The sequence below is a fragment of the Sorex araneus genome, chromosome 5, assembly GCF_027595985.1.
Source record: "Sorex araneus isolate mSorAra2 chromosome 5, mSorAra2.pri, whole genome shotgun sequence".
Lineage (NCBI taxonomy): Eukaryota > Metazoa > Chordata > Mammalia > Eulipotyphla > Soricidae > Sorex > Sorex araneus.
The window spans coordinates 102240518-102253408 of NC_073306.1; the positions used below are offsets into that span (position 1 = coordinate 102240518).

General features: G+C 36.3%; 1 protein-coding gene across 1 annotated transcript in view; it reads right to left on the minus strand.

Annotated features, from left to right (window-relative positions):
* Positions 1–1713: 1713 nt before the first annotated feature.
* TMEM26 (transmembrane protein 26) overlaps positions 1714–12891 on the minus strand; it is a 43960-nt gene continuing 32782 nt past the window's right edge. Inside the window, exons 5-6 of the mRNA XM_004616530.2 lie at positions 5290–5366; positions 1714–2273 (exon numbers count right to left, since the gene is read on the minus strand). Coding sequence (XP_004616587.2) covers positions 1849–2273; positions 5290–5366 — 502 coding nt within the window. The 3' untranslated portion in view covers positions 1714–1848. The remainder of the gene's footprint in view (positions 2274–5289; positions 5367–12891) is intronic.

The window sequence follows — 12891 nt, forward strand, 5'->3', positions numbered from 1 at the left end:
TTGTTTTGCTGAAGGAACAAAAATTACAACATGAAAAGTATGCCATGAGCAAATCTGCAATAATAAGTAGCACATACATGTTGTGGAGGAAAACAGTCAACATAAAACAGTCAACATAAAAACAGATTCTGTTGAGGCATTTTTATAAATTGTAGTTATTATTTTGCTCTCAATGGATAAGAATTTTAAATAATGTTGTCTTAATAGTTGTCAATTTCCTTACTCTAAAAAATACACAATTTCTTGATCTAACTTTCAGAAATTATTACAGAAAACTACAAATGCATTTTACATTTTCAAGTTTAGTTCTACAACTCAATTTTATTGTGAAAATTAGAAGCACAGGGGAGAAAAAATATAAAAGAACAGACATGGAGGAAGCCATACACTGGAAAATACTAATTTCTCTGCATAAAAACAGAAGTTATCCATGAAACTATAAAATATTTTGAACAAATATTAGGTCACATAGTGATTTTATAGGTAAAATTAGTCCAACTGGTTGTCATACACCATATACAATTTAAGGTCATTCATACCCTGCTCTATCTTTAATGTCACTTTGAATTCCTGAGCATACTAACCAGGAGGAAATATGCTTTGAATCTTAAAAAGAACAGTTTGAAAACTGCTAGCTTCATTTAATTGATTCTACAGAACCAGGTAATTTTCAGTCAGTGTCCTCCAAATCAAAATTCATTTTTAAAGATTCTGAATCACTGCCATCTAGAAAATACAGGCCATAAAATGAAAAGGTATGTCTATTTCAATTAGGAAAATATAGCCTTAATTCAGGGAAGTAAAGAAATGTAATGATTCCACAATTCAATGTCATATTCTAATTCTCTTTAGTAGTCAAAATCTGACTGAGTAGGGCTGAGTCAAGACTCCATAACCAACATCTTCCTGGGACCAAAGACTATCTCCAGCCGTGGTAGATCAGAGGAGCAACAACAAGACACCAGAAACTATGATAACACTTAAAGGGCCTCAATCACCTTTATTCACTTCAGTACTGCCTAGCTTCAACCCACATAATTCGAGTTGGCATAACAGGACACAATAAAATGGCGTTAAGAAAAATACTGACGAATACCACAAATCATGTTCAGAGTGGAAAGAGTGACTTTGCTAACATTTTACTAGTATTTCCTGCCTCATAACCAGTGGATATGTAACCGAAATGGCTTGCTGTGAATTTTGCAGTGCCCAAGCCAAAAGCAATAAAATTTCTGTAAGAGCATATGCACCATGACAGAATATCACATCAGTCCAGAAAAATGATTTTCCCGGGAAGGGCTGTGCAGCAATGAAGAGGGCTCTCAATGCTATGGAAGCGGGGCAGAAATTTTCACTGCTGCCAGCTCACAATGAGGTAATTTTAAAGGCACTGTTCCCTTCATTTGTTCTGCATTCACTGAATGCAGTACACTTCTTTTTTTTTTAATGTCAAAGGGACATTGCAGAAAAGATCAGACGAGATAGTTTGACAATGGAGCCGCAGTTCAAAGCTTCTCTATTTTCAGGTAATAGCGACGACAGTTTGTCTGCGCTAAATCTTTTAAGGTCATGTCACTGTAACCCTGTTGGTAGCTTTCCCAACAGTTCAACATATGCTACCATCATATATAAGTTGTAGTGTTGGATAATAGTCAAAGTTCCTTCTATTCAAGTGAAAAAAAAATTTTTTTTTGGTTTTCATTTAAGGTCACTTTGTGTGCTTTTCTTTTGAAAATTGTTATGCACCATTTTTTAAGGCATAGGGTGGGGGCTGGGGGAGTAGGTTTTGGTCCTTAAAATGAACTCAAAGGTCAAACATTCTAGTCGGATGCTGCCATCATTCAATAACTATGGTATGGCATGAGAGTCATCAGAGATCACCGGTGAAGCCTGCAACGGAATAGCCAAGCCTTCCTTCGAATTACTCTCCAAGTCTCCAGGCGAAGCATCACTCTCAGATCGTCCGCGTAGGCAGCTCTGCTCCTCTTTCAGGCCTTTTGGTTGATTTTGCAAGGAAGCTCGGGCACCCAGGGCCAGCACCACCAAGCGGTAAAGCTGTAAAACCACCACCAGGAAATTCTTTGCCGCAAAGAAAACCAGCATCTGATTTATCACTTTGAAGTAGGTCATCAGTAGGAGACGCACGGCAAGAAAGGGGCCATCTTGTATGAAGATGCTGATGCCAATATTCCAGAGGTCAGCACTATATTGGCAAAAGAACTTGCTCGGGAAGCCCTTGGCCGTCACAGATAAGGGGCATATGACATGCTGTACTGAAAACACGAAACAGACAAGTTAAGTCTCTCTAAAAAGTTAGAGATAGCAGAATGACACAGGGACAAGTCTTCCACAAAGGGTGCTGTGCTCGTTGATAATTAGGAGTGATTCTCTAGTTTAATTCTGGGAATAAAAAGGTCAGACAACCCTGCTATTGAATACAGGTAGTCATTCCACATTAAAATTGGATATCTGTTATCATTTCAACAAAACACCAAAGAAACTAGTCTCCTAGTTTCCATTCTCATAAAAAAGTTCAAATTTCCTAGTACAAAGTGCAAAGCACAACTAAGGAGGCTAGAGAGAATACAGAAAAAAGAAAATCATCGTGTCTGTGGTCTGATTGTGCAGAGGCGGGGATAGTAGAGTGCCCCCAGCTGACTCTCCACACTCACTCTCGTTTTCTAGAAGGAAGATGCTGGCCAAGTTACTTAATCTGCCTGGGCCTCAGTTTCCTCCTTTGCAAACACGTGAAACAATGGTGTCTGTAAGAGAAAACCAGTTTTCACTGGACTCTTTTTGCTTCCATTAGAATATTTCAGAATCCTCTCTGCTCTCACATTCTTTGTTCCCATGGAATAATGAATGGCTTACCTGACAGCTATGTCTGCGATATGGAACAGAGTATGTCTGGCTCAGATTCTTTTATATTCTCTACCTGATTTGCCTAATGCTGATTATATCACTTCCGCATATGTATAAATGTGTCCTGAGAAAACTTGGTGCTTATATTCAAAATCAAATTTCATTCATGTTAAACACACTTTTCTAATTGTAGGAAGAAAAATGTCCAGATAAACACCATTGTTTTTTTATTTTGTCCAATTTCATATGGCTTTGTTTCACAGTTTATAAAAAAGACTGGGTCTAATTACTAATTTTCCAGCTGAACAAAAGGCAGTCCAATCAACAGATTAACTTTTTTGTTTTAATTCCTGAAATGTAAATTTAATTCAAGGTCAAGGACAGAAAATAATCTTTCTAAAATAATGAAGACTTCCATTTGGAGTTTTCAAACAAAGAATTCCTTCATGTACTGGAGCCTGCAAATATTACGAAGTGGCTTTGATATGTGTGAACATAATGCACTGTTTTGTTGGAAAATACAATAGTGATTGAGTCAGAAGTAACATTTGGTCTTTGGTTTTCAAACAGCTGCATAACATTATCACCCCTGAAAGTTTACAATTTTTTTCTTAAATAAAAAATTTCTTACCAAGCTGTAAACCACAAGATATGGGAGGGTGTGGATCATCAGTGTAAATAAGAAAAGAAAACTCAATATAAATTCAATAGCCTTTTCTCAGAAATTTGTGTGAGGACTTGGATCCCAGAGGCCCTCTACAAGTATTATTCAGCATCAAAAGTATTGGTGCTAATATTATGTCAAAAGACATAAGCTGGTCAGTGAGTTTAGAATAACTTTTTGGGAACACCACAACAAAATACGTGCATTTCATTAGCATAAATTTCATATTTTGCTGACAATTTGTTTCAGAAGGTGGATGCTAAGGGGGAAGTGATTTTAAATCAGTGCCTCTCAAAGTGACAGAACGAAAATCAAAAAACTATCTATTTGTAGTATTAATTCTAGTTGTGATATCAAAAGTTTGGGTGTTGTGGAAAAAAATGAAACCTCACTTAAAGTAAATGTATTTATTGTATCCTAAAATTATTACAGAGTGACCTGGCATCCAAGAGCATTCCCAGCTTAAAACAGCAGCGTTCTCTAATGGTTATGGGATGACTTCAGATCAATGTTGTCCAATATACTCTCTGGGATGGTAAAAATGTTCTTTATCATTGTTGTCTAATACAGGGGCCACATGTGGCAGTTTAAGACTTAAAATGTGCCTAGTATGGCCAAAGAATTGAGCTTTAAAAAAAAAATAAATTCATTTTCTTTTAAATTTTATTTTCTATAGAATTGAGCTTTTAATTTCAACTTTAGTTAAATTTGAATTTAAATAGCCACATGTGATAACTGGGTGCCAGGGTGCACAATGCAGACCCAGACCCTTCTTAATTCAAAATGCCTGGGAGATAATTTACCTATTGCAACATCTTAGGAGTTTGTGTCTTTTAAAGGATATATCACTGGGATACCACAAGTCCGAACTAGGAAAATTTAAATTTTTCCTGTTGTTCTGAAACTGTTTTTATAACAGAACAGTTAATCTAAACAGTTAATCTAAAAACAGAATGAAAGTAGATTTTTTCTTTTACTTTTTTTTTGGCGGGTCACACCTGATGGTACTGAGCGCTTACTTCTGGCTCTGTGCTGAGGGATCACTCTTTTTTGTTCTTTTGGTTTTAGTTTTGGGTAACACCTGGAGATGATCAGAGGTTACTCCTGGCTCTGAACTCAGAAGTTCTCCTAGGGCACCATATGAGATGCTGAGGATTGAATCTGAGTCAGCCATGTATAAAGCAAACACCCTCCCCCATTGTGCTATCTGTCTGGCTCAGGGATCTCTCTTGATGGAGCTCAGAGAACCTTTATGAAGTACCAGAGATGGAATTTGGGTTAGCCAGATATAAGGCAATCACCCTAACCACTGTACTATGTCTCTTACAAGCGTTTTCTTAATACATCAAGAGATAATATTCACATATCTGCAATCCTTTGCTAAGCAATTTAAAACTAATTTATTTACACATCACAAGTACCCTCTACTATAGCTATTGTAGTTATCATCCACATTTCATGGATAAAAAATTTGAGGCACAGATGTATTAATTAATTTGCAGGTTTTGCAAACCATAAGCAATGAAACCACTGTCTAAAGGAAATGTAAAACTACACATAACCATACCACTATTTGATTCTCTGTGACCAGAGTAGATCTGTTTAAGCCTTTTCTAAATTTCAGTACACTTCTATGCTGAACTGGAGCTAACACGGAGATCAAAAGGTGATAAAACTGATAAATCTTTTAAATGTCTACACAGCATTAATACATTTTATAAAGAATTTCAATTTTATGTATCTTTAAACAAATAACAACATACCTGCTAGGTCAAGTGGAAACTGCAGCATACTCCAGGTCCATATAACAAGGATTGCATAGACTAGTGCAGGACTATTCCTAGAATGGAGAGAAAATTAGTAATAAAAATATTATTTTTATAAAGTTTTTTTTTCCCATTCACATATGAATCTCCCTAATAAAACACAAGAGTTGTCAAAATATCTTTGTAAAATTAAATAGAAAATTCAACTAAACTCCATGTATGACTGTAATGGGATGATGACACAGAAGTTTGTAGTACAAAAAGCAAGAAAAAAAATAATAAAATCCAGATACAAAATACCAGGGGTAGAGAGATAGCATAGCTGGTTATGTACTTGCTTTGCACACAGTAGAGCTGTGATCAGGCCCCAGCATTAAATATAGTTTCCTAAGCCTCAAGTAGAGTGATCACTGAGTGCATGGCCAGAACTACTGGGTGTAGTTCACTGCTATCTTTTTATGAGACAAAAACAAAAAATATATAAGAAAATGAGACTTAAAACTCAACTTCAACTTGCACAACCATCTGTGTGAGTTAGTTACCTCTCATTTCCATTGCTGTTTGTAGCTGGTCAAAATCATAAAAATATTATGGAATACTGACATTAACTTGCAAGGAAAAATGTGAAAACGGTTCTTAATAGCCCAAGATTTTAATTAAAAATTTATTAAAGCACCATGATTTATAAAGTTATTTATAATTATTGGGTTTCAGGTACGTAATGTCCCAGGACCAATCACCATCAGTGTCACCTTCCCTCCAACAGTATCCCCAGGTTCTCTTCCATACCCCCAGCCTGCCTGACAATCCCGGCCGATCTCCTTGACAGGCACATTTTTAAGTTTGATTTTTGTTGATTTAATCTCCTGATTTCAGTGTCATGGCCCTGTGACTTAGATATATAGATATAAAACACCTCTGCTTCATCTGTGAGCTTGAGACCCCTGCCCCTCCCAAGCCCTCTGTCCCTGTTACTTCCCATCACCTCTTTTTTGTTTTCCTCCTCAATTTCTTTCTGTTCATGTCCTTCTTCTTGTACTCTAAGATCAAGGATGGTCTAATTTTTAAAAATTCTCAGAGGGGCTGGAGTGATAGTAGAGTGGGTAGGACACTTGCATGCACATGGCCAACCCAGCTTTGATCTCCAGCATCCCATACAATTCCCCAGCACTGCCAGGAGTGATTCCTGAGTGTAGAGCCAGGAGTAACCCCTAAGTGTGAAACCCAAAAAGTCAAATAAAAAGTCAAATAAATAAATAAATAAATAAATATATGAAACTAAGATATAATGCAAGATATATAGTTGTTTCATTTATCACTATATCTGCAGAGTCTAGACCAGGGCCTGATGAAAATAGAACTCAGTATATATTTGTGAAAGTAATTGTTGAATGTCCAAAAGAAGAAACCATACTTAGCAAACACACAAACATCATCAACTTGGGATAATGGTTTTGAAGACCAAAGTCATAAAGAATAGAGGCTATAAAATGCAAAGGATATTAAAGAAATATTAAACTCATTTTTCAAAGCAAAATCACAACGGTAACTATTAATTTAAGGTTAGTGGTATAATAGTATCATTGTCAACTTCATTGTTAAGGAGGATTTTCAGATTTCAGAAAGGAAAATAATAGAAATGCATGAGGGAAGTGTAATTGAAATCAAAACATATGAGGTGAGAGATAACTTTAAATGCTCTAAGTATGAGGTCCCTCAAAATAGACCCCAAAACACTGAAGGAATTTGTAAATGACACTTCTAAAGCCAGTATTATTTGTCTTGGCAAAAAAGTTGGCAACAAATAAGAATAAGAGTGTCAAATTTCAAACTGCAAATTATGTTAAACTACAAAAGCACATTTATTATAAATTTCTTCTTAGATTATATAAGCAATTTTTCAAAAGACTTCAGAAGGCCCTTATTGAAGATGACTGTAATTATAGAAATCAGTACAGCTCTCCTGAGAATAATTGCATGCACAAGATTATTTCCTCTTTTAAATAGAGTTAAGATCACCAGGCAGGTAATGATATGCAAATTAATAGTATACATTTATGTATTAAATAAGATTTATTTTAAAACATTTGTATGAACAACATCAAGAAATGTTCTGGTTATTGAGTATTGTTAGGTAGAGTCCCAACTGTGTAAATAACTCCCTAGATGGAGTTCTCTAATGGCTAGCTTGCTGGCTCTGTTTTTGTTTTCTATTCCACATTTCACCAAAGATTTGGTTGCCAGTATCAACAGAGAGTAACTTAAAATGCACTATGACCTCTGTCTTGCGTGGAAAATCAGTACTATGTGGAAGGCAAAATCAGATCTCCAAAGAATATAACTGTTTAACACAAAATAAGAGGATAACAAGGAAAACTTTATGGTTGCTGTCATTTTAAAAAGGCTCAAGGATTTTCCCTCATTATTATTCAATTATTAGTCCCCAGTGTAACATAACTATGGTCTTCCAAATGAGAGATTGCTTGACAAGATGCATAAAAACCCAATAAGTGAAAATGGCTCAGGTATATAGTCAGTAACTTTTCTCTGTTTATAATGTCAATGTCATGTAGAGTGGACCTTCAAAAAGGGCCCATTTTTTTTTCTTTTTTGCCACTCCCATCAATGCTCAGGGGTTATTCCTGGCTCTGCACTCAGGAATTAGTTCTGGTGGTGCTCAGGGAACCATATGCAATGCTGGGAATGGAACCAGGGCCAGATGTATCAAAGGCAAATGCTCTCCCCACTGTGCTGTCGCTCAGGCTCTAGGACCCACTTTTAAAAATGATTATTTTTCTGCGGTTTCTTAGCTTTTGTTCTTCAATGTTTAATTCTATGATTATACTGAATCATCATAGCAACTTTACCAAGTAGCCCATGTTTTCTTAACCCCTGTTTACTCAGGGAAATAGACTAAGAAACAGAGTATTTTTGTTTTTTAGTTTGTTTCTATTTGGGGGTCATACCTGGCTGTAGCAGGGCTTACTCCCAGCTCTGCACTGAGAGATTACTGTTGTGATTGATTGGGGAACCACATGCATCAACCGGGGATGGAATCAGGCAGTCTATGTGCAAGGCAAGGACCTTACCAGTTATCTCTCCAGCTTCGCAGATTAGAGAAATAAAAAGGTATGTCCAAAGTAATGAGGTGGTAGCATTGTGAGAAAAAAACAAAACTAGATATCAGATTTTAGCATCTATCCTTTCAACCATTATAGTATATACTACTTTCATTAATTAAATGGCAAGTTTTAGCACCATTTTATCTACAGTATTCAGAGTATATCAGCAATATAGTTTGTTGTAATTAAAATTAGAGAAGAACATTATTCAATTAAAAAAAAGAGATTAGTATTATAAAATCTCAGAGCTCTTATACTGAGATAATTCAAGAAACTCAAAACTGGAGACTGTCATTGTCACTGTCATCCCGTTGCTCATCTATTTGCTCAAGCAGGCACCAGTAATGTCTCCATTGTGAGACTTGTTGTTACTGTTTTTGGCACATAAAATATGCCATAGAGGGAGGGGCTGGAGCGATAGCACAGCGGGTAGGGCACTTGCCTTGCTCGCGGCCGACCCGGGTTCGATTCCCAGCATCCCATATGGTCCCCTGAGCACCGCCAGGGGTAATTCCTGAGTGCAGAGCCAGGAGCAACCCCTGTGCATCGCCGGGTGTGACCCAAAAAGCAAAAAATAAATAAATAAAAAAAATAAAAATAAAATATGCCATAGATATCTTGCCAGGCTCTGCCGTGCCAGGGAGATACTCTCGGTAGCTTGCCAGGCTCTCTGAGAGGGACGGAAGAGTGGAAATCGGTTAAGCCATTTGCAAGGCAAATGCCCTACCTGCTGTGCTATCGCTCCAGCCTTGGGAAAAAAATGGACATTGTGTCTTAAAACTGTTATTTCATGTCACATATTTTACCTATCAGATGAGAAGAGAATTAAAATGATTTCTTGTCAAAAGAGGCAATTGAGGCTCAAATAATTTTATCTGGTTTTTTTTTTTTTTTTGCTTTTTTGGGTCACACCTGGCAATGTACAGGGGTCACTCCCGGCGATGCACAGGGTTAACTCTTGGCTCTGCACTCAGGAATTACCCCTGGCGGTGCTCAGGGGACCATATGGGATACTGGGAACCAAACCCAGATTGGCCGCGTGTAAGGCAAATACCCTACCCTCTGTGCTATTGCTCCAGCCCCTCAAATAATTTTATTTGTAAGCCAAATTTCATCAAAATAGTGAAAACTATCTTTTAATTCAAATTAGAGTGATTTTTTTCTATGATGAGTATATTTTCTATTAGTAAAACTTTTCAGACCATCTGGGAAAAACTTAGTAAAATGAATTTTAGAAAGGATTCCACAAAAGATATGAATGTATATTTTAATAGATAGTAACTTTAGTTACTTTTGAAGTTTCTTCTAATCCCAAGCTACTTCCACCAAATATTCATGAGCAATTTGTCAGCAAGGGATAAGAAACCAATGAGAAGTGGGGGTTAGATTTCCATTGTTAAACTACTAGCTTCCAACTTTATCAGAGATGGGTTTCCTGTCCCAGATCAGTCATTAACAAGCTATTCAAATACTGATTGGTAATGTAACATCTGTATAATTTACTCACATACAATAGGAGGATATAATAATAATACTGATTAGATTTTATTCTAAATATGTGAAACATAAAATTCTTATAACAGTTGATTGACAGTTGATTGAATTATGGACAATTAATAAAACGCATATGAACATATAGAATTTCACTTTATCAATGTTCTTGTTTATTATCAGAATTAAAATAGTAATGTTGATAGTTTGCCTTATGTACTATTGCAGGAATACCTAAACACAATTAACTCTAATCACAAACACTTTAGTAACAACTAATAAAAAGACGTGTTTGACAAGATGATCTCACGTATCTGTGCAGCACAGAATATGGGATGAGGAAATGTATTCTAGTAAAAGGGAGATGCTTACATCATTCTTGGTGCCAGTGTTTAGAGATGAAACAGACGGAGAAGGAAAAAATATTGAGGGGAGGGGAAAGAGAACAAGAAGTAAAAGGGTTAGCAGGCATCAGGGCTTCAGTTACATTAGTGATACGAATGAGGAGTATGGCCCTATGCCCCAGACACAGATTCACAGAACTGAAAGCATGAGATCTAAACGGCAACACTGGAGCTTTGTGACGTGCCTGCCAGGTGGAGTGGGGCTCGAGATGTGGAGGGAATCCGGGAACTCTGGTGGAGGGATGTTGACCCTGGTGTTGAATTACTATATTCCTAAAATGCAACTATCTGTAATTTTGTAAATCAAGGATATTGAATAAAAATGTTTAAAAATAAGTGTTTGGAACACAAATAAATGGTATACATTATGTAGTAGTAATAGTAAAACTACTAGAAACAAGTAAAACTGCCAGAAGTAATAGTAAAACTACTTGAAGTACAAGGAGTAATAGTAATAGTAAAATTACTACAAGTAAGAGGAATAGGAACAATTTTATTATGATGATGTGAACATACATTTTTACATTTTTTATAATTGAAACTATCTTTATAAAAATAAACGGGGAAACATGTAAGTACACAATGGACTCTGCATAAAAAGACAAAAGACCTTGAGAATTATACTAGTAAATATGTTACTTTTCTACTCAGAAAACAGAGACTAGAATACTAGCATTTGGCAGATCAGCAGCACAAAATCAGCTGGGTTATCATGTACAAAGAGATTATGATTTCTCACATGTGTGAAATAAAATTTAAAAAACCTAAAGGAACAATAAAAATAATTATTAACTTAGGAGAGAAGGTAAGCAAGGACAACTGGTTGAGAGGAATGGTAGAGGAGGTCAGTGCATGAATGGCACTCAAACTTTGATGGTAGACATAATGAAATTTCTACAAATATCAAGGAACATGACTGTACTCTTGAAACTTTTTTTTTCTTTTTGGGTTACATCCAGAGATGGTCAGGGGTTACTCCTGGCTTTGCACTCAAGAATTACTCCTGGCGGTGCTCAGGGGACCATATGGGATGCTGGGAATCAAACCTGGGTGGGCTGCATGCAAGGCAAACGCCCTACTCACTGGGTTATCGCTCAGCCCCAGTACTCTTGAAACTTATATAACATTGCAAACATTATAAATTAGTGGTAAATGAAGAAAATCTTATTTTAAAATGAAATCAAACCATACATTGTTAATTTGCTTAACATTTGGCAGGTATAAATATTGCTTGGGATGAGATAAACATTAGATAGAATTCATTCTGAAAAGCAATATAAAAAACTTCTGTGGAGAAGATAAAGGTGAAAGATACAGGAAAATTATGGGGCTGGAGAGATACTACATCAGGTGAGGTGTTTGTCTTATATGTGGTTGACCTGGGGTCTATCCTGGCACCCCGTGTGTCTCCCCAAATCACTGAGTGATCCCTGAGAAGAGCCAGAAGTAATTTCTTTTTTCTTTTTTCTTTTTTTTTTGGTTTTTGGGTCACACCCGGTGATGCACAGGGGTTACTCCTGGCTCTGCACTCAGGAATTACCCCTGGCGGTGCTCAGGGGACCATATGGGATGCTGGGATTAGAACCCGGGTCGGCTGCGTGCAAGGCAAACGCCCTACCCGCTGTAGTATCGCTCCAGCCCCAATTTCTGAGAACTGCCTAGTGTTGCCCCCCAAAACAAAACAGAAGAAAAGATAAAATTAGCATAATAATATATTTCTTGAAATAAATATTTCACCAAGCAAAAGACATCAATAAAAACAATGTGAACATAGAAAAAGTCTCCTATGTACAATAAAATGCTCAGAATAAAATATTGGTGTTGTTATGTGTACACACTTTTTTTTTTTTGCTTTTTGGGTTACACCCAGCGATGCTCAGGGGTTACTACTGGCTCTGCACTCAGGAATTGCTCCTGGCGGTGCTTCGGGTCCATATGGGATGCTGGGAATCAAACCCAGGTCAGCTGCATGCAAAGCAAATGCCCCACCGGCTTACTATCACTCTGACCCCATATACTCTTTTTTAAAAATAAATTATCTATTTTTTTAAAAGGCTGCAAAGAATAATTTTCAAGAAGCATATAAAGAATTAACTCTTCTTGGAAATGACATTGATATGAAACTTGTTAAAATTTTTGAAGAGTGGCTAGAGAATAATAAAAACGCCAGAAAATCCCCTCTCTAGCAAAATTATATAATACTGGATAAATAAGTTGTCAAAAACATCCAATTCAGAACCATGGGAATCAACCAAAGTCAAATAACTAATCAAATAACACATCCATAAAATGCTAGAATAATTTCAGATAAGTACATGAAGTCTGAGACATACTCACTCTCACCATTATTATTTGTCATATTAACTATGATTTTGAAAATCCTAGCCAGAGCGATTAGGCAAGAAAAAATGTTATCTAAATAAAAATAAAGAAATCTGTTGCTAATTGAAGATTACATTATATATGTATAGAAACTCAAAAAGTTTACTAAACTAGAATTTTTGAATGCAGCAAAAGTATAAGTAATAAAATATATAACTAAAATACACTTTATTTCCATATATAAGCATAGAGAGAAGTAA